At 41.3% G+C, this 23,438-nt stretch overlaps 1 protein-coding gene across 1 annotated transcript; it reads right to left on the bottom strand.

The window, feature by feature from the left end:
* Positions 1 to 23,438, bottom strand: wnt10a (wingless-type MMTV integration site family, member 10a). The gene is made up of 5 exons (XM_080902051.1): positions 23,204 to 23,438; positions 22,990 to 23,059; positions 21,150 to 21,415; positions 16,066 to 16,439; positions 1 to 2,427 (listed from the first exon to the last, which is right to left on the bottom strand). Exons 2-5 carry the CDS (start codon positions 23,049 to 23,051, stop codon positions 1,924 to 1,926), a joined length of 1,206 nt encoding a protein of 401 aa, XP_080758177.1. The 5' UTR covers positions 23,052 to 23,059; positions 23,204 to 23,438; the 3' UTR covers positions 1 to 1,923.

Below are 23,438 nucleotides of genomic sequence, written 5' to 3'. Positions count from 1 at the left end.
GTTTTCAGGTTCTTTATTATTCATCACATTAAAGCTTCTTTCATTATTATGGTCTGTCTTTATTGTCTTACAAATATTAAGTTATCCACAAAAATAAAATAACTTAGATAATAACCATATTAAAACATACAAATACACACATACATACATTTATGACATGAAAAAATGCATATTGCTGATATCTTCCCAGAGTTTTCCTGGACACAGTTAAGTATGTGCAAACTACTTATCAGGATCAAAATAAACTGTTACACTGGAAATATAATCCCAGATTTTTTTCTCTGCTTTCAACACAGAAATATATTTACTCAAAATAAATTACTGTCTGATAAGGAGCCGTACTCATACAGGTTTCATGAAACCAAATATGATCTTATAAATGTGTACAGGCAGAAATCCATATCAATGTTCTTTTTTTCTTATAGATAGTTAGAAGTTGACATCAGAATATCCCTGTAGTACACATCAAAGAAGTGTGAAGTAGGTGAGTGTAGATATATTACACAAAGCTTACAGTGTTGCACACATTACATTGCATCACAAAACAGGAAACATTTGATTGATGACAGTTTTGGATGTTTATAGTGTGAGGAACTGGAGCGTGTTTGTGCGCACTCAGTTTCCTGAGGCACTTTAAAAATTATTGATGGTATTCGGTGCAGCATTATTCATTTTTATTTACAGTGCTGTTCAGATCATGTTGACGATGAAAACCGTTCTCGGTCCTCTTACATTACGTACCACACACAACACGGACCACACATTTTGGATGACATAAATCTGGAGCTGTGCGACATCTTCAAGGATTTCTGAATACCTCAAACGGTTTTCGAACAGGGACTATGAAATGAATCTTATAGTGTATAGACACGGTTCTTGGTCTGTCTGAAGCTTATTAGTGGAAACATTTACAGTATCTAGACAGCCACCATGAGAGAAAAGGAAGTGGTTTTTTGATACTTGGAGTCAGCGCCACCAATCCGGGTTTCAGATCACACTTTTGATCTTTAGACTTCAGCCACTCAAATTCATCGTTGCTGTTTCTAAAGAGGTCATTGTCGTGTTCTGCTCATGAAGGCAGCATTGCAATCAAATCAGTTCTACCTCTTTTTTAACATTTTTAACATTATTATTAGTGTTGGCAGGGGTAGTAACACTGACTTTCAGTTGAGCCAGACAATCATTCAACGTATTCCATGTGCAACATGATAGCTGCTATAAATAAATATGGAAAATTCTGAACTGTCCTTAAACAAGGTATAAAATCCTTCAGTGCCCCAGATATGTAAGTGCTTTGTCAAACTGTGTACACTATGAGTCCTGACGTTTTGCCTCTACATGTAGCAGATAAAGACAAGGAGACAAGGTAAATAATAACCATGGCTGGATTTATGCTATGCTATAAGTGATGGTACTTGCAATTGAGGATCGAGGGACAACTTTTTGGTGTACGATCTGTTTCAGAAATATACTTGAGTTTAAGTTTTGTGCAGATCTTATGTTCCCCCTGCAAACTTTCTCTCTACTACTTACTTTAAACTTCCTCTTTGCTCACTTGACTCTCATGCAGCTCTGTGCCAGTCACAATATATTGAATTTATTTCAGATTTGTATCTTTAAATTACTATGTTCCTCGACCTCGTGATGAAGGCAGTATACATCCAAGGTCTTTGAGTTGTGGCACCTTTTCACATATGCTGCATGTGCACATTCTTTACCAACATACACTTCTATCTTTCTGCTGGCTCAACTGCTTCCCACTCTGTTCTTGCACATCTTCTCTGCAAAGAAAAACTGCAGTCCACCGCAAAAAAGAACGGGCACACAACTTATGGTCACGTCCCCATTTCAAAGTAATATTCTGGCTTAAAAAATGTCTCTTTCTCTCCGTTTTGTTTGTTTAGCCTTTTGGTGTGTGTTTCTTCATTTACAGACGCTGACCCACTCTGTTATCCGGCACTCTTCACAGACCACGTAGCAGCACCAGTGAAACTTGCAGTTGCAGCGTTCGCTTCGCGTCTGCTGCAGAATGTTGTGGCCCCTGCCGCAGCACAGACTCTCACAGTTGTCCATGCCCGGGCTGGTCTTGTTGCAGATCCGGCCCTGTGTGCCCGCTGAATCCGAGCCCAGGTCTCGCTCGCAAAAATCTGGTGACTTTTCAAAGTAGACTAGTTCGTTGATGCTGGGTCGCCGCCGATGGTGATGGTGATTGTGCTGATGATGGTGATGATGGTTGTTGTGATGGGAGTGGTCCAGCTGTCCAGTGTTCCGGTTGTGAGCCTTGATAAGCGTGGCAATGTGGAAGCGTTCTTTGAGGATTGAACCCACCACCCGGAACTCTGGAGTGACCTGCCAGCAGGTTTTCAGCTGGCAGCTCCCCGAGGTCCCATGGCACTTGCATTTCCTTCTCATGTGGTCGAGCACCACCTGGGAAAAACGCAGAGAAAAGGAGAGAGAGTAGGATGGAGTGAGGAAGGAAGCAGAGGCGAGGAAAAGAGCAGAGAGAAGAAAAAAAGAAGATTAACACCTGCCTCGATTACTGGTTTTGTTTTAAGGTTAACATATACAGATGAAGGGTGTTGCTGTACTGACTTTATTTCACCATGCAAGCCACTGTCCTAGTAATGAAATGAAATGCTTGAAGGAACATTGGCTCCATACTGAAGAATCCAGGTGGTCTGACTCTCAGTATGTTGTTAAATATGCTGCTATCAAATAACACACATGGATGCAGGTATCACCCAAACAGATAGCGCTGTCATTATTCATCTTTTGGCATCAGGTAGAGACTCTGAGCATAACCCACATGTAGCTGCACATTAGGCATCAGAGCATAACACTATTTACATATTTTCACTTTAATAGTTTAAGGCTGTCCAATGGAACTGCACGGACATCAGCAGCTAGATCTGCTCATTGAGCAGGCCCTGATACAGTATACGAAAACACTGCACTACTACACTGCACACAATTTAATTCTTACATTAAGCCTCAAAGAATGTTTATGGAGTCTACAATCCAAATCTGCACACATAAACAAACAAAATATCCCGTTATAGCGAACGGTGCGGGATCTGCGTACACATATATCACTCATGACAAACCCTCGGTGCATCTCTGTGTGTGTGTGTGTGCACGTGAATGTTTATCAGTCATCACCAGCCCTAAACTTTAAGATCCAATTACCAACAGGAACACCAGGCCACCCAGAGTACTGACAGATGATACTGCTGCCACCCCTATCAACACACTGGCGCAGGCTGGACACTCGCACAATTAAAGACATGCTACACATGTGCTAGCAATAAGGGTGCTTATTCTCTCATACACATGAAAAAACAAGAACTTCACCCACACTTGTTCACTTTAGGTGGAATCAGACAAAAATCAATACATGGCTTCAGAAAAGGTGTTTGTGGCTATTTGTCTATATTCACATTTTTATGTATGTGGTGAAAAGCCTGAGCTGTTCCTCTGCTTTTGTATTGTTAAGCTCTGTTTTTTGTGTTTGTAAATTTTATGGTAAAACTACCATCTAATCTTTTAAAGAGGAAAAATAGAAAGTACAGAAAAAACATGAGATAAACCTTTATTGAGCTTTTTAAGTCTTAAAATCTTGTTACCTACCAAAATTGGCCAATTAGGATGGAAGCCAAAAATCAAATACCCAGTCGTCTGTTTTATGCAGAGGTAGCAGGACCAATTTGTAAACGTCGTAATGTTTTGAGGGTTTTTGTGTGTGTGTGCAGCACACTGTTTCATGCTGTGCTTTGTGGGTTTCCGACTTGAGCTAACATTGCCAAGTAAAGGCGTGAGTCATCTGTTCATGACAAACATGTGAAATGCACATGAAAAGAAAACCCTCGTGTTTGCCACCGAGGCAAAGTTCAAAGGTGACCAGTAATATTAAAAACATGAGTAACGGCACAAACACATCAGGATGTGATGCATCCGTTTAAAGCTGCAAAATCCTACATATAGTGTTTGAAAATACATGTTTATGTTTGGAGATATGTTTTTCTGCCATCACTCAAGCTTGCCAGTAATGAGTCTTTTAAGTGGAGAAAATTAAACGTTGGAGGCACCGATACTACACTTTAAAGCCATTTAGATGCTATATTATAACAATCGTGCAAAAGAATGCAAAATATTTTAACCTTGCCCATCACTGTATGTTCATAATGTGCTACAATAACAGAAAGTGACTTAGGAGTGTGCTTTTTGGATAAACATGGTTACACTGTCATTGGGAGTGTTGAAAGGAAAGTTTCAAGACGCTGTGATCAGTGGCGAGGAGACGCTGTACTAGACGCTGTACGGCTTTATGGTAAACAACACTATAATTGCTCAAGCGGCACTTGCACTGAGTTCACATTGTAACTTCTGGCTCAGTTTTTACATGAGGCCAGAGGCAACCCCAGAATCACAAACGTGCTGGCCTTAAACACACAGCAAAGTCTGTAATCATGAAACGCTCCAACCCACTTAAACCTTAAAGAGACAAACTGACCTAGGAGTCATAATTGCATCCACATTGCTACTGTTTGATGGTATATTCACAGCAGGACAGAGCTTTCAAAGAACAGTAAAACAACAAAACAACCAGCTTAAAGAGAAAGTTTCTTTCTCAATATGAGATATTGTTGCCGGAGAAGAACAGCAGCATCCCTAAAAACATCTTTCATGTTTATCAGAGTGGAGAAATTCACATAAAAGAAAATCTTTTCTTGAGATGCTCAGTGCATATGGAGATTAGCGTGCTGTGCATAATCAGTCAGTTGCACAGCACGACTGGCTTCCATATCTAAATTTCAAAGTGCAACAAAGCAAATCCACACAGAGAGCTGCAGAAGTGAAATCAGCACAGCACGCTCCTCCTCGGGAGAAGGCTGATGATACGAACGCTCAAAGAGTCAGAAGAGTGAGGAACTCTGCAGAAATGGGCCACAGATTTCTAGGCTTCTGTGAATGAATTCTGATGCATCACTAAAGACAGCATCAACGTTTGCTTTTCACATCCATGAGCAGCATGCATTCGACCCATCGCTGCACGGTCACAATCATACCCTAACTTTTAGAACTAAAGGGCATCTTGCAAAGGTTTCGTATCAGCCATGTACCCGGGATTTCCTCGATGGCACCTGTTGCCAAACTTTCATTTTGATCTCAACAGTCGCCGGGTCACAGTCACGGTTGAGATGACTGTTAAACATAAATAAAACAGAACTGAACAGATATGTGAAGACCGAGGCTGGCACATGGACAGTTCCTGTAACGACAACACTGAGCATCTCTAAGACAACATTTTGAACCTTGCTCTCACGCTGGTTAAAAGGCAAGTAGGTGTTTCAAGTCTTCCACTCACTTTTTTCCAAACTACAAATACTCTGATAACTCAGACCGATGCAGCAATATTAACTTTGCAGTTTTTGTTTTGCTTTTGGTTTCTGATATAAAGTGAGAAAGCAGCCAAACAGATTTGCAAGAGATTTCGATACTTGGTGTCCAAATTTTTGCTGCATTTCTGCTGCATCTTGCAACATTTGGCTAGATTCACAGGGAAGCGTCTTTCTTTCCATTTAAATTTTAACACATCTGTCAAAGCAGCATCAAAGGAATAATGTCTGAGTTCTTGTTCAGGGTGTATTTATTCTTTAAACACGAGGCATGGTGCACACCCTGTCGTCTGACTGGGTAAAGTTTGAAAAAAGCCTCAACAAAAGAAAATAACTGCTGGTGAAAAGTGATTGATGTGTGTGGGAGATGTAAGATATTCTTCTGACGTGCAGATGAAAGGCACGTACGAGGTAACATGAAATCAGTGTGACGCTGGTTCATCTGATCATCAGAGGAGCACTGGTAAAGGACATTTTATGCAAGTAGAAAGAAAGACGAGGGCACCCGAGTGAGTTATTTTACCCAGATGAATGACATTACCTTTAATAATACGACATCTTTGTCACATCTAATAATTGCTGTGGCTTCACTGAGCGCTAACTCCTCTTTTTCACGAAGGATGAATTGACAGATGACGAACAGAAAAAAAAGTCAACAACATTCACTTGTTGACTTCATCTATTTATAGAAGAAGCTGGTCTAAAATGAGGTTTTGTGTTGGTAACCGTTCTAACATAATGAGCTCCCCCTGTCCCTCTTCATTTATCAACATATTAAGTGTACTTTTCCAGATCTAGATGGCTCCAAGAATGAGGCTGTTTTGATTAATGACCAGATGAAAGGTTGTTATTTTTTCCTTTTGGTTTCTTACAGTTGCTCCTACTCATCTGTCCCTTGGGGCAATTACACTGCGCAACAAAGGAGACACAGACAAGTAACACAGAAAAATGTAAGAATATATATCAGTATATTTAGTTAGATGATGGGCGCTACATTTTCATTTGAAAAGGCCAAACTTTTGTTGACACCACTCTGGCAGTCTGATAGTTTGGAAACAATAATGCACACACTTGTGTTCACTGCCCGAGTCGGTCTTACCGGTTACCGTTTGTCCTTCCCTGGTTTGTCACGCTAATCACTTAACCCTTCTCTGAAAGAAAACAAAGTTACCGGCATTGGCTAACAGCTGTTTATTTAACATGAATACCAAATATGTTGCTGACCTTGTTGCTCCTGCACGCAGCTCTACACTACCTGTGCAGGAAACATGCACAGCAGACATAGATGGTCATGTGCAGTAATATTGTGTTTTCACTGTGTACCGAGATTACATTTGAAATGTTGATTAAATTATTTTTTTATGTGTCATTGTAGATGTAAAAATCTTTGATCGTGAAAATGAACCCCGAGGGCATTTAGGGCCCGTGGAGGAAGGAATGTGAGGTAAATTCAGAGGTGAAGGGTGGAGAGAGGAAAAGAGGCTGACAGGAGGAGATGAGCCAAAGGATTAGATACATTGTTTGATACACAAAGGCTGTTTGAGAGAGAAGTGTGCGTGGGTGTTATCACAAATCGCCTGCCTATCAGCCGTATAGATTAGATTGTGGTCAGCAGTATCAAACCTGTCAGCAGGGAGTGTCTTGGCAACGAGAGATGGACATACACACAGCTTGAGTGACACTTACTTCTGTTAGTGTGCTCAGGTACTGCAGCCAGAGTTTGGGAAGAATAAAAAAGGACAATGTGTTAAACAAATAAAACAGCTGCCGGCTTTTAGAGAAAACAAGAAATCTTAATTTGCGGCTCACTGCGTTCTTGGGTCTTAAATCCTTGTAACGCATTTGATGAAGAATAGTTATCTGCATTAAACATTATCCTTTCAAAGCACTGGAGTAAGAATTTATTAATAAATGCCATTTTATGACTAATGCTTTGGTTTACCCAGCACATACACAACAGACTTCTTCAAAGTGGACCACAGTTAGGGACAAACATCTGGCAGGTTTTAATTGGCTAGAGAGACAGGCATCTATAAAATAACCCCAGACATAGATCAAATACAGCATGTTGGTGGCAGACCAGGACCGTAGGCTACATAACACAGTAGACTGGGGGAAAGTACAAGCAGACTACTGTGCAACGAGCACGGGTGGATGAAGTAAAGTAGAGATCAAAGAGCGCCTGAGTATGGGTCAGAGTGCATTAATTAATAGAACGAGTATTTTAGGCACTTTATGCGTTTAACTGGAAAACAAAAAAAGGGCACTAACAGGCAGTGATGGCTGCCATTCATATACATGCATGTGGTGTGGGAGTGGGGGGGAGATGGGGGTTTCTCTTCTAGCTATCACAGGGAGATGGTAGGGTCCACCGTGGACAACTTACCAGTCTGTTACTATTAATATTGTTAGTATTATTACACATTCGCTTATTTAATGACTCGTGTTGTGTTACAAAAAAAAAAGAACGTCATGTGTCAAGTGAATTTTTACCTGTGTGCTTAACAAACCTCTGTATGTAATTGGAGGGTTTTTGTTTTTTTTCATAGAGCACATAATGAGGCACTTTTCCATTTCTTGCGTGCACTTGCCCTTGGCAGCTCTCTCATAACACACGCTGTGATCCAGGATCGCAGTATGCTAAAGGTAAAAGTATTACCACACTCCTTTTAGCCTAATGTTACAGCAGGATTGTCATCCTTAGTCAATACTGACTCATCTGTAATAAAACAATTGGTGAACAGCTCAGGGAAAGTCCTGCAGCTCGACACAAAGTAACATTGTCTTAGTTTGTCTGTGAGTATAAGTTCCGTCTTTTTTTTATCAGTCTTCATCTACTTTAAAAAACAATTTCTGCAATATTCTAATAACACAACTCGGTCATAAAAATGATATTCCCTGTTTCGTTGGGTGCTTTGAATTTAATCGGTGGCCGATCCTCGTGTCATCACCACCGACTGTATTTGGGAAAATCCTAATCTAACGTCTGCGTGTCCCACCGTCGACCCAGTTAAGTGGATAAACAGCAGACTAGTCTGCATGCTGCCTTGTGTTTGTCAGTTCAAAGAAAACCTACTAAAGGACTTTTAAAGCCAAGCAGCAAGCCGGAGCGATATCAAAGCACACAAACAAATCCCACAGCAACACATTAAACCCAGACATCACTTTAAACAAATCAAACGCCTCGCTTCAAAAGAACAGTTAAGCGTATGCAGACAAACACACACGCAACCACGCAGACGCAGTGACATGCTTTTCCTGAGCAAACGCGCTCCATATCTGCGCTCCACAGACCGCGTGTGAATTTGCAGCTGTATGTACAGCGTTTACTCTCTGTTAGCTGCAGACGCTGTCCACAGCTACTTATTTAGAGACTCTAATAAAATGTTATTACCAGCATAAGCACTTCCACCTGTTGAACTATGGAGCGTTTGCCTCCTTGTGCACTTTTGTGTGTATCTGTGTGTACGCATGCTTATGCATACATGCCACAGAGTGTGTGTTAGGTCAGACGGTACTGTCAGGACTCAGGAATGCCCCGCCTTCCTCTGATGATATGGCGTCTGAGGATTGCAGGGCTAATCTTTCTATTTTTGATCACACACACGCACGCACACGTGTGGTTTCAGAGTCCATTAACACAACTGGCTTCCAAAGAACAGATCATCATCGCTCCAGGGTTATATTAGCCGTGAAGAGATGTAAGAGTCCCACTTTAGCTGGTTGGGATGATTCTCCAAGGGTTGCTGCTCAGATTCATAATGACTTAATTATGACTTTGATAAATCTTACAGGAGCTTCGGTGCCCCGCTGAAGGAGCGTCATGCCTTGAAATTCACAAAGTAAGTCTTCAATTGCCCGGAAACATCAACACTACAAAATAATACTGAATACTGGCTTATTGAATCTAATTACATGCAGTTTTCTTTGCCAGAGTGTTACTTAACAATACAATGCACTTCTCTGTGTCCTCCTACTCTTGGGCTAACAGTGTGGGTAGATGCCAAAACTCCCCATCTCTTCAGTATATTGCACCATCTTTGCTAAGCCATTTCCAATTTTTGAGCAATCCCATTAGATCTGAAGGATTTGACTTAAGTCCCTCTTACAAACACACCTATTTATCCCGTCATAACCTGACATGCTCGCAAATACGGGTGATGAAGGGTACCTGCAATTTTATTCTTACTTCAAAGCCAAAACTGCAGTGTTGCACCCCGTCACGTAGCGCTGCACTTGCTGCAAGCTCACCTGCGTCCATGAAATACCAGAGACACAAGTGCTATCATGAACACAACTTTATTATGATTTAGTCATGGCAAGCGTTCAAATGTTTACCAATGTTTAAGTGCGAGTTGCCAGTTGCACATGCTCGAAAAGGGGTTGAAGAGGAGTTGAAACGTATAGTTTACTCCCGGTAAAGCAACACACCATCTCGTCTTACTCCCCTGAAGTCAGGCCCTGATGGTAAATTGTAATTATGAAGAAGATGTTTGCCAGTAACTCAGCAGACTGTTACATAGCCAGCATTGTCACCACCTGCCTAATGAACAGGCAGGATTCAACAGCACCTCGAAATGGCTCTAAGCTCTGCAACACGAACACAAGAACGTGTGCCAAGCATTTGTTTTGAGGTGTGCTGTTTAAATGATTGATAAGAACGCTGTGAGTCTGCCAAGAAATGTACTTTGGGATGATGAGTTTCCATGTCATAAACTCTTAAAACATGTCGCCGGCCTTTTAAAAGCGCTCTTATAACGGCTGAACGGGAGTTTGTTTGTTTAACTAGAGAAAGCCAGAGGAACAAACAAAGGGAGGGACTGTGCTTGAGGGGCTGGAGAGGCTGGTTCTGTAATAATTGTTATATAGTATTTATTTATTTAAATCTCTTATTTTAATTAAATTAAAGCTTGTGCGCATACGTAAAGTGTACTCTGATATTTCTGCAGCAAGGCCTGTTGCAAAGAGGTTGGAGGAGGCAGTGCAGGAGAGGGGGAAGAGGGGAGGGAAGGAAGGGCGAATCTCTTTCTACTTTCCGCCCTGGTGTTTGAAGTCTAAAATCTTTTGCAGGGTTTTAAACATCTGTTTCCAAACTGCCAGCAGCCACTAATTAGGGCTAAAAACAAGACGGGACGTCGTGAGAACCTTGGGGTGGGCATGAGGCGACATGCACACCCCGCTAAAAACCACCGCATTCCTCTGCTAACAGACTGCTGCTCTGAAAGAGGGGAGTCAGGCAGGGGGTGGAAGGAGGTGAAGTGGTGATGGCGGGTAGGTGGGAGCAAAAGACACGCAGAGAAGGGTGGCCATTATTTTGAGGAGGCCCCACCTGTCAGTACTTTCTGTTTGATTCTAGGAGCTGTGTGTGTGTGTTGCGAGGGTTTTATTGCACCTATCAGTATTTCACAGTACCACCTCTGTGATGACTCATAAATTTGTCCTCTGTTACTCCCTGTCTTTTTCCTAACCTTACCCTCTGCTCCACCTCCTCTCTTGGTTTCCCTTTCTCTCTGATCTTTGCCTTTTTTCCAGCACAGGACGGCCTCTGTGTCTCATCACTTAAGCAGTTATTGCAACCCAACAAGTTGGTGAGACCCTTTGAGAAGCCCCTGTAGTTGGGGTGGGTTTGATATTTGAAGACTAGTTTTAAGAATATTTACCATAAAAGTATCCACTGAGCAAGTTTTGCAATCTCAAAATCCTCCCACTCCAGTCCAACTAATAGTTTTTGTTTTCAGTTTTGGATAACCAGATTAGCCAACAGTAAAAGATTTTTACTCCAACGAGGTCATGTGACAAAAAGGAAACCAATAAACAGAATTTCAAAATACCCTCCTTTAAACACTAAACTGTAAAGGAAATTAAAGTGTATGTTGCCAGTTATAGGTTGTTTTTCTTTGAGCTGTTGTTGCTGTTCTCACCTGCAAGATGAAAGTGTGGCTGATAAACTCGTTTTTAATCTTTTTGTTTGTTTCTTTAAAAAAAACAAATTAAGGTTACGCCAAATATATAATAAAAAAGCGCTGTATATAAGGCTAATGAAGTCACTGGTATCTGTGTCAGTCATCACGTCAGTCAAAGGAGATTATCTAGAGTCAACAGTTGGTGACAATGATATCCGATATATCGTCAGGTGTCATTGTAAAAAAATGATAAAGTTGATTTGCACCAACAAACAAAGGAAAAAGGAAATAACGTGTAATCGCTTCAATATCTTTTACTAAAAAAAAAATTTATTTTTCAAAACAGTTACACAATGGCTTAATGTTTTCACTTGTCCTACCTGAAATTAAATCTTTATTATTGAAACGGTTATCTATTATTATGTTTCCTAGCAACAAATGTTGGAAACAAGTTATGCAAAGCTAGCAAATGGAAAATGCATGTATGGGACGTTCGCTAGTTACTGAATTATCTCTGCTACTTAGCTAACAGCCTGTGTAACAAATATATTGTTTATTTGTCAAACTTTCATGTTTTAGATTTTAAAAAATCCTAATATTAGTCACAGATCATCCAAATAAATACAAAATGCACTTTTTAAATGATGATTTCCTTTATTAATGCAAAAGTATGAAAAAGTAACTGCGCCGCTTGTGAATTAACTGTGATTAACCACATTTTTAGAACGCTAAGTTCAATTTAAGTGCCACACCCAGACCCGACTACTGCCAGACCTGCTGAATCAAGAAATCATTTAAACCACTAGAACCTGTCTGACAAAGTAAAGTAGGCTCAAAGTTACAGAGCCATTTGTAAAGCTTTGCGACTGCAGTGAACCACGGTGAGAGCCATCACCCACGCATGGAGAAAACTTGGAAGAGTGGTAAACCTTCACAGGAGTGACCGGCCTGCCAAATATACTCCAAGAGCACAGCGACGACTCATCCAGTGCATCACAAAGAGCCCAGAACAACATCTAAAAAAACTGCAGGCCTCACTTGGCTCAGTTAAGGTCAAAGGTCACGATTAAATAATAAGAAACGGCATCCATGGGAGAGTTTCAGATGTTTAAATCAAATATCAGAAAAGTGATTTAATTGATTGTTGCTGGTGCTGGATGAGCTGGTCTAAAGATTTCAGAATCTGGTGATCTACTGGGATGTTCCCACAAAACCATGACAACGAGTTACAGAGAACGTCTCAAAAAGACTAAATATTCAGTGAGGAGCAGTTTTTCTGTGTCACAATGCCTTGTTGATGCCAGCGGTCAGAGACAAATGCTCAGTCTGCTTTGAGCTGATAGCAGATAAATAACTGCTTGCTACAATTAAGAAGAGCAGCAGACGTCCACACGGATGCTACTCATGTCAGCTAAGAACAGGCTACAATTTGCACGGCCTCACCAAAAATGATATCAGAGGGCGAGAAAAACATTAACTACTCTGAGAGCCTTGATTTTTGCTGTGAGATTTACATGGTAGGCTCAAAATCTGGTGTAAAAAACATGATCCATCTCACACTGTATCAACAGTTCAGGCTGCTGCTGATGGTGCGATCACATGGCGCGTAACTTCTTGTCACGCTTTGGGCACCTTCCTGCCACATGAGCATAGTTTAAATTCCAAACCTACCTGAGTGTTGTTGCTGACCACGCCCATCCCAGTATGACCATCTTCTGATGGCTACTTCAAGCCAGAAAACGCAACACGTCACAAAGATTCAATCGTATCAAACTGCTTCACTGTACTCAAAGTCACCAGATCCCAGTCCAACAGAGCACATTTAGGATGTGGTGAAAAGAAGAGTCCCATCATGGATGTGCAGCACAAAATCTGACGCTGTCTTCTTAATATCAACCAAAATCTCGGGGGAAGGTTTCCATCTGTGCCTCGAAGAATTCAGGCAGATCTGAAGGCAAAAGAGGGCCTGACTCAGCACTAACACGTTGCCAGTGAGTTTACTGTATGTGCTATAAATGCAACTTTTTAAAGCCCATTAGTTTGCTCTCGTTAGCACATAGAAGAACTCCAAACCACAGCTCACAGGAACAGATTTCCCTGAATGAAGAAATGAATACACAGCAAATGATTGACAGAAAAGAAAGCCAACCTGGAACGTGCTGCAATAACACGGCGCACGATTCAGTTTTCTACCTCAAAATAATTAAAAGCAACATGCACGCAATGAAACATGCACAAAAGAAAAATGAATCACTGTTTCATTACTCATTTCACTTCAGCCCCCGCTTCTGTTTACTCACATTTCCACCGTACTGACTGGAGGTTATGTCACCTTATCACTCTTTCTACTACAGGGAGGCCAGCTGTTGTTGAGTTCGGCTTACGCACTCCACATTTGTGTTTTGTCTGCATAATCAAGGAAACCAGAAGTAAACTGATGAAAAGATACAGGCCCAAATTACTCTGGAGGAAATGGGGAACAATGAGCAATTTACGCCCGCTTCTCGTCTCTGCTGCCCTCGCAGTGCTGGACGTTGCCGCTGCTTATCACGGTCATTTACATCTTTCTATTCCATCGTTTGAAACCCAATCAAAATTTTCAAAGTTTTGAAAATACAGGTGCTTTTCATTTAGTGTATTGTGCTGTGTCCTAAATACCCCAAATACCCCGAACCCTGTACTGTAAACCACACAATCAGTGACGTGCTGTGTTTTGGATGATTGCTGCTTTGGATGACATCCTGACTGATCTGACGCTAATTAAAATGACCAGCAGGATATGAGGCCCATTTTAACAAAGCAGTTCATCTGGGCTGACAACTCGCCCTCGACCGGCGAAGACGACCGGCTTGATGGTGAAGTTGTTTTTTCTCTGAAGAGACGATTCTTCAGTCAAGTTGTCCTACTGAACCGTTTAGACACGGTGTTTCAAGTAATGTGCTAATAATTAGGACAAATATGTCAAAACCATTCAAACTCGTGCTACTTTTACCCTTAATAACAAAATAACACAGTTATTTTCATCACTTTCACAACACGCCATAAATTTAAGTTTCAGTTAAGCTTACACTAAACCTTACAAATGTGTGTTAGGCATAAAGTAGAATTCATAAAGTGCGCTTCAAAAGTTGCTTCTGAATTCTAACATCAAACATCAAACACTGAGAGTCACTTTTTGTTAGACAAGGTTAGTGTGGGACAAAGACAATAAACTTTAAAAGTATTTGTCTTGATGCGCACTCAGTTATCCAGATAAGTAAACCCCAAAAGGTTGATTCTGTTCATCTGGATGTTTTCGGTGGGAGAAACGATTCGTCGCTCATCCAAGTGACCATAAAAGGTCAGTTAGTCCCATAACATGACTAGGGCTGCCACGATTAGTCGACTAGTCACGATTACGTCGACGACTGATTTAATAGTCGACACGTCGTTTGAAGCTTTGTAAGATCACAAAAGACGCAGGAATAAGTAGTAGGATTTAAAGGTGTAATAACGGACTGAAACAGAAGATGGCAGCACTGCATGTACAAGGATGCCAGCTGCCGTTAAACCCCGAAGAAGAAGAAGAAGCTGTGTCCCAGAATTCATACCGCGACCCATCGCGGCCCTGCTCAGTTTATCAAGACACCGCATATTTTCAAAAGCGCTCCGACGTTTTCGGAGACGTCTGTTACCCACTAGCTCGATAGCGAGCCGGGGGCTAGGCTCACTAGAGCCGTGAGAACACCGGACTCCCGGCTTCAAACCCACCGCCGTCTTTCGCTACTCAGGTTAAACATGATATATGAGTCACTTAGATAACTTAAAACTGTTATTGTTTGGCTTTTTTCAGTATTTTATTTGTTTCTGAGTAAATCGGTTTGGCTGAGATTAAAGTTATAGTTTTTACACAGCTGAATAAACGTCAAGCAGACAGCTGATCATCAGAAGTGTGAGATGCTCCAGAATTTACTCCGGTGTCCTGTTATATTTTAGATAGCAAGGAGTTTATTAAACTTCACCGAAACAATCTGCAAATTTTATTAAAATTTAATAAACTATCATCTTGTCTTTATTTTTACATGTTGGACTATTTGCATATTAATAACTGACCTCACAGCTCATTGTTCCTTCAGTGGTGCTGGTTTCAGTGATTGTGCAAATGTCCTGTTTATAAGAGTGAAACCTGCAGTCAGCTAAGACTGAAGAAGTCACCTGATGATGATGATGATGATGATGATGAAACTTTTCTCCCACTGAAAACGTCCCGATGAACAGAATCAACCTTCTGAGATTTAAAAGTAGTTTTTATGAGATTCTACTGGTTCTACTGCTTAGTTGAGCATCATCCATGCTTTTGAGTTGACGTCCCCTGTGACCATACAATCTAATATAACTATGTTAAAGCTTGATAACTGTTTACTTTTACTCTTATTGCTTATTTTACCAGTTCTCTAAATCTTTAGACGTTATTGAGGAAGGACTCAATTGCAATGACCACATGAACCTAAACCTCACATAATGCAGTATGAAACACTTCTGAATCACAACCCCTGACCCTCTAAAACGTTCATAACAGCTGAAAACACTGTCATTTTTGATAAACTGATACAGGACAGAAGCGGATGTGTAGTATCTACAATCGGCCCTTTGAGCTTATTTTTTTTCATTTGTTCTGTTGTAAATTGTGTGTCTGATGTTAAAATCTTTTAATGTAGTACAACAAAATAGCAGCAGTTATGCAAACGTGGGGAAAAAAGACCCACAAACACACACTTTTCACTCACCTGTCTCCCAACTTTATTATTATGCAGCCTCATACGAGCGTGGATGTCTTTGTAGGTCTCACGGGCATCCAGGAAATCCCGTGAGAACTTCTCTCCGAATTCCACGTCAGGGCTGCAGCCGCCCCACTCCCACGAGTCTTGGGGCCCTGGCAGGTCAGCCGGGAAGTGCTCCATAACACCGTGCACCATACCCTTCCCTCGCTGGATGGCCTCGACTTGCAAGCGGTGGAGTTTGATACGGAAAGCCTCCTCGTCCCCTCGTCGCTTCTCGTCACAGCCACATGCTTTCAGTTTGCCCATGGAGCAGGCGTTGGCCACCGCGTGCACCACTCCCGCTGCTGCAATGGCATACGCAAAGGCACTCTCTCGAAAACCTGCAGGTAGAGGGGCAGCATAGTCATGTTGTTTTAAGCTAATGTGAAAGTAAAAGGTAATAAGAAGTGTCAGAACCAGGAAACACTTTGGAAGTGGAAAGATGTTTTCATTTAAAATGCCAGATGGACTGTATGCTCTCAAATGGTGCTCAGTGTTTTACTGCTGTGTGTGAAGTAACATAAGAATCATCAGTTCTTACAAAGATTAAGCGGAGGACCATGTCAGTGGCTATAGAGGCAAGTGTTTCACTTTGAGACAGAGTTGACAAACTTTGAGAATTTCTAATAACTCTTAAGCAGAATACATCATCATATATGTGGAACCAAAGTGAAATGAGAAAACTGCTGGCTAAAAGAGCGATAGAGAAGTGAAATGTGCAGTGACTGATCATTTATATGACTAAGATACCAATTCAAAGCTTTACTTGTACATTTTTGATTTTTATAAATACCCCACAGTTGTATTTCAGTTACAGTGTTACACGACATTTACATGCTCAAAGTTTCCTCATTTCGAGATTGAGAGCACATTTACATTTTGCTTTCTTTATTTTATGCATCATAAATAACACGCAGAGCTTTTTCTTTTTTACATGCACACACGCACAGGCCGAGACTCAGAGCGGAGGAAACATCTGGGACAATAACAATTCAGTGTTCCAAACTTCGCAGGCTCCACCACTCCCATCAGAGGACCCACGGGGTACTCGCACACTGTGACTAAATAGAGCTGTGACTCCTTCCTGTGACAACCTCCACGACCACACACACACACACACACACGTACTCCATCCGTGGATCTTTCACCCAGCTGTAGCTAAAATCTTGCTCTTGTTAAGGATAGCTTGACTCCATGGATTAGCTCCACAGAAGATTACAGATCTTTTACCTCCAGGTCCGTGAGGTCATTCCAACAACTTCTCTCACCTACAAACTTGAGGTGACTGGGCCAAGCTCCCTGTCAGTCCTTCATACTGCTCCCTTATTGGATTATTTTTAGCCATTGTTCTTAACCATGGTTAGACGACTTTTTCAGTTATTGTGTTTATTATGCTTTGTAACCGGGTTCTTTTTAAAATGTGCAATATAAGTAAAATTGACTTATTAACTGTTAACCCGGCTGTTACTAGTCTTTGAATTTGGGCTGATTGCTGGCTGTACTTTGATCTTTGCGTTTGTCGTTTCCTCTATTTGGATGACAACTCGCCACCAAATGAGCTGTACATGTGTTTAACTTAGAGAGGCTCATTATGCCGTACCGCAGCTTTCACCTTGTAATCATTTTAAATTTACTCAAAAGGAACTAATCCATGTAAAGGAGGCAGATGAATGACTGTGTGCGTGTAATATCCACGTATGACATTAGAGTTAAATGCATCCCTTTTTTTCTTCATGACGTAACTCGCATGCAGCACATGTAAGAGTGTATCTGACGACGACTGACCTGTAAATCATAAGACTGCTGTTATAGCAGCCTCTCCTTACACTAACACACACACGTGCACTGGACGTACGCTAAAAAAAAGAGAAAGAAATCCATATCTAATTGTGGAATCCGTGAATACCGAAGGATAAAGTGTGACAGAATCATTTGCACTCCTGCCCTCTATAGTGTTTATTGTTAGATCTCAGCTTACTGCCTGTCAAGGTACCCTCAGGTTGTATAAAAGCAGCCCCACCGGCTACGGTTATAATGGAAACTTGTAAAGAAAACATGAAAAGAAACCACTTAGGGGTTTATAGCACTGAGCTCAAAGGGGAAATGATTCAGGCTGCTTGTTGGAGTCAAATAAAAAAAGCTTTTAACTGGATCTGCCCCTTTAAGCAGGGTTTGAAGTTACTTCCTTATTAATAAATTTGAAAATAAAACCCTGATTAATTTGTTTTAGTGAGATATGGTGTAAGAGTTTACACTTTTGTTGCTGTATGCATAGAAATATTTGCCTTTGCACAATAAATGCTGTTCTCATGATAGTCAGAGGGAGTCCAGTAACAATGTTTCTAAAACTTAAAAGGACGTTTTCAGGATATTGTCATATTCTGAATGATGACTGTGCTTCCAACTACAGTAGATGTTCACATGGCTCTTCTAACTGAAATAACGTCTCCACCGGTGGTAACATCCTCCTCAATAGCTCAGTGAGCTGAGGCTGGCTGAGAAGCTGATAGTCATCATCCTTACAAGCTGCCAACTGGAGGCAGTAAAAACAAGCTATAAACACCTTGTGAGCAAACTGCTGATATTGGGCAATCCTCATTTTTCACATGGCCGATATCCTTTAATCTCTGTTTTCACTCTGCTTTGACTCTTAAGAGGAAATGCATGTGATCTACTGATATCATACAGTAATACATAATAGCTTCCTTAATATTTAACATGTAAATAGGAGCAATTATACTTTTGAATACACCCCAGAAATAAATGCACACACTCCAAAATTGTACCGTCTATAAATAATTTGACTCACTGACTCACAATCAGAGCCCCCAACCTTCCTCCACCCCCACCCAACCACCTTGACCCACACTGAGCAGGAGAGGAGCGCAGCATGGCACTTAAGCACATCCTCATACTTAGAAAGCCCGTTTTAGCTCTTGACCTGCTCCGAGCTGGGCACTGCAACGCGAGCACCCGGAAGACCGGGAACAAATCAATCTAACAAATAATTCACCGGCTGTGGCACGCCCGGCTGAACTGATGGCAGAGGAACTGGCAAAATGAATTAAAGATTCAAAGGAAACTGTCACTTTGTGTTACAGAAACCGACTAAACAGGTTTGTGCTTTTGCCTCGGAGAGTTGGGAAAGTGCTGAGAGCAAATTCACAAGCACTTGCACTGGCAAGGGAAGAAAAAGCATTAGGAGTAGCCCAGCCAGGGAACACAGAGACATGGCGACAGAGAACGAGATGGCAAAAGAAATGCAGAAAGGCACAGAAAGAGAGGGAACAATTCTCCTATTTCTGTCCATCTCCGTCCTGCTGGGCCCTCCCTTTAGCCTAGTTTTTAATGCGGGCTAAATGGGAATGAACATAGACCCGTAAAAGTTATCGAGAAACCATCAGCAGACAGGATTCGAGCACCATCCGATGCAGTGACACCAGAATAAATATTAAAATGTAGAGCACCTGATAATCTATTCAAAAACCTGTTTAGAACGTCACATGTAGGATTTGAGAAAGCCCTGCAAACGTAGCCGAGTAAGCGAGTTTTCCAGTTGGAAGTACTTTCTTCAATTCTGAGCTTTTAACACCACAGATAAACTTGTTGCTGCACTACATGATGTGGGAAGAAAATACCAGTTTGGTACACACGAGCCTCGAGTGAGAGCGTATTTGAGTTTTTTCAGGAGGAGCTGCACTGAATACATGCACTCACCTTCTGTATAATCCACCTCTGAAAACGTCCCTTATTCAAAGCATTCATGCTTACAGTAACTGCACGCAATGATGGCTGCAGCGTGTCAACTTGTATCCATTTTTTAGCTTGCGTGGAGAGGATCGTATCAACATGTAACAGATGAATCACACGATTTAAAGAGCTTGTGTATGTCAGTGGTTTGGAGTTTCTGCACCCGAGGCAAACCAGGGATGCCAGACAACGAGCAACTGCCTCTGCTAATAATGACAAACAGCTTTTCAATGAGTCAGTTAGGAGTGAAAGCAAGACCAGAGGAGAAGTATTTACTGTAGCTAAAATTATTATATATTTTGTGTTATTTCATGGCAGTGATAGGATATAGTCCTCAGTGAGGGTTACAAACCAGGGTTTTTCTTGCAGAGATGGTAGGAATTTTTTTATGATAGGTAAGGTCATCATTAGTGTCTCAGAGAAACGTTCTTTGGGAAATTTTAAAAAAGCCAGTTTTTCACGCTTGTCTTGAAAGACTTTCACTAAAAACTCACAAAGCTAAGCCAAAGCAATACACGTGAGCATCTCAACCAATTTTCTGCAACTCCTAAGATGAAAGTAAAATCGAAGGCCAGCTAAACTGAAGACTCAAACTACCAACCGCACTGTGTGTTGCATCTATCCAGGTGCTCAGGCTACTAAGAAATTGATGCCTTTTCCAGTCAATAACCTGCGATGACACCATCTGAAGGCTTCCCAACTCTAAAGCTCCTCTTTCATCCTTTGTGGCTGACTTGCAAAGCTCCAAGCCCTACAAAGCGTCAAGGAAAAATGATATGCATGAGGCTTGGTAATCTGAAGGTGACTAACTGCTTTTGAAGTTGCCTGCTCTTTTGAATGGGTTATTGAGAAGCTTCAGCGAGGTGGTTAGAAAGCAGATACCAGTCTGCTAGGAACGAGAGATAACTAGAGATAACCTGTTCATTTGGAGGACTTGTTTCCGAGTTAACATTGATGAATTATAACTACGTGGAAAATAATCTCTTTTTATAATCTTGTTTGAGGAAATATATTAACTTTTGTTTGGGAGCTTTTGTATCTCTGTGGCAGCTAATCTTTCTAAACCCATCCTTTCAAGGTACTTCATTGAAGTGCAGTTGAGGAGGAAACCACAGTCTGACTCAAGAGCAAACTTATACCTGGTAACCTGTGGTGACATTTCACCTTCATAGTTCACTAAAAGAAGCTTTTAAACTCATTCACCCGCTTTAGACAATACTGTATGGTAAATTTTGTGTAATTCATATATTGGGACTTTTAAAAGTTTATTTTTTAAGTAGAAAAATTGGGTTAAAACTGACCTCTTTTGAAGACTATGCTGTCGTAGGGTATTTTGTTTCTAGTCTCCAGGCTGGAGCAGTTCCAGCGGTGCCCTCTGAACTGGTGCTGGCACTCATGGATGGCAATCTGGATTCCCTGGATTGCTGAAGCCGTCACGTCTGGGTTACGCATGCACACCTCCAGCTGGCGCCTTGTCAAACCTGGCAGTGTCAGACACACCGTGTTGGCATTCAGGATTGGGTCGATGTTGGGGAGCTTCAGGCCCAAGATTTCATTGGAGTCTACCCTGCACGGAGCAAGTTTAGATCAGGTTACTGACAAGATAGATGTGCAAGTCAAATCTTCTGTCTTTTCTGTGTACTGATGTTAGTCTCCGAAGGTTCGTTATAGCGAGACTCGTAAGTTTTCTTTTAATGTTCCTCTGGTGTCACCTCGACACCCACTTTCCATTGCACCCTGCCATGACTTGTTGGTCCCTGGTTTAACCGATTCCTGTAAAACCCCCAAAATACACAAATGTGTGTGCTATGTGGTAGCGCTGATAAAAACATCTCCAGATGCTGGTGGTTTCGGAGGGGAACTGTACTCTTTAATCTGTTAGTATGTTCTACTTTTCAGATTGATTCACTTTATGATTGTGCATCTGTTTTGCCATTGGTTTAAATAAAAGTAATATTTAAAAAAATGATTAAGCCTTTAAAGTCTTTAAAAATGTGCATACTTAACTCAGGATGTTTTTATTGCAGCACAATGAATTAAGGCAAAAATAAAAACCTACGTACCTGCCACATAAAATAACCAGAGGAAATACTTTAGCACATAAATTGTTATTAGCAGTAAGGTGTGTCTCTGCACTCAACTGTCTCAGCTTCTGTTTCAGGTTAATCGTGTGAACAGCAATAATTCAGCTGACAGCCTCTAAAGCGCGTTTGTGCTCCACAGACGAACAGTAACAGCAGCAATAAGAAAAACACACGATGCGCTCCTGATGACTGAAAGCTGTCCTGCTTTTCTTTTCATGATCTTTACAGGCAAAACACAGGTTTGTGTGTGCCGCACATGCAGCCAGCCAACAAACAGCCACGCGCACTCCCAGATGCACACGCAAATACAGGTGTGGGGAAGAGACAGCATTTACACACACACTCTGCTTATAGTCTCGTAAACACGTGGGACCTGCGAGAGTGTCTTCTGCAAAACTTCTCCACGAAGCAAAGAGAAGAAAAAGTCGTCAGTGTTGGAACACACACACACACACACACACACACACACACACACACACACACACACACACACACACACACACACACACAGTGTGCCGCTTATCTAAGCAAAGTAGCTTTGGAGCGATTAAAAAAAACAATCAATCAATCAATAAAACAACTTGCCACTGCATGTTATTCATTTGCATGTTACACTTTCAGTGTGGGATTGCTTTTTGTGGCTTTGCAATTCCAGTTTGACTTCTGTTGGTACCTGTTGTGTTTCCGGCTCTGAGAGTAAAGAGCAGCACAAGTTCAAAAGCTGCCTTTCCAAATTTTACAGCTGGAACCAGCATGTGGGCAAAAGTGTTCAAGATAATAAAGAATAAATAGAAATAAAAAAGAAAGCACACAACTGTTTACACTTCATTATATTTATATTTTAGGCGCAGACAACCTGTCAGTGAAACATTTAGCTGAATGAATGAAATACAAATTTTACGTCGATAAATAAATCTGACATCTCACAACACCCTGTTAACAGATTTTTAAGTTCAAATAAGGAGGCTCGATGAAAGATGTTCTTTAATTGCGTTAAAACAGCAGCTTGACTTAAAGTTTTAGTGGAATTACTGCATTCCGTATTAATTTCACTCACCTTTTATCCAAGAGACAGATAGCCACCAGGACGCATGTCATTCTCAGGACCGAGTTTTCCATGTTTGTGTCTTGCAATAAAAAATGTTCACAAAAAGTTGTCAAAATTAAGAGTTTGGTTTAAACTAATTCCAGTATTTCGCCACAAAGTTTAAAAACGGGGTAAAAGGCTCCGGCTGAAGAATTGAACTCTGGACTTGACAGCTCCGACTAACCTGAATCCAGATGCGCCAGCCAGCGGCGGGAGACTCATTCAAGAAAAGTTTCATCAACCTCCCAACTTAATGAATGAAGCGGGGGGTTGTTACAAGTCTGAGGAAAAGTCCGTGTTTAACCTCTCAAACGCATCCGTTCTCATGCCGGTATCTCCGCCGACAAGGCTCTGGTGTAACATCCGAGACAGACGACTGAACCTATATAGGCGCTCCAAGTGAAGTCTGCTGGAGTAGC

This window comes from Rhamphochromis sp. 'chilingali', assembly GCF_963969265.1.
Source record: "Rhamphochromis sp. 'chilingali' genome assembly, chromosome: 14".
Lineage (NCBI taxonomy): Eukaryota > Metazoa > Chordata > Actinopteri > Cichliformes > Cichlidae > Rhamphochromis > Rhamphochromis sp. 'chilingali'.
The sequence above is the reverse complement of the archived record's forward strand: the minus strand, read 5'-3'. Positions and strand labels throughout refer to the sequence as shown.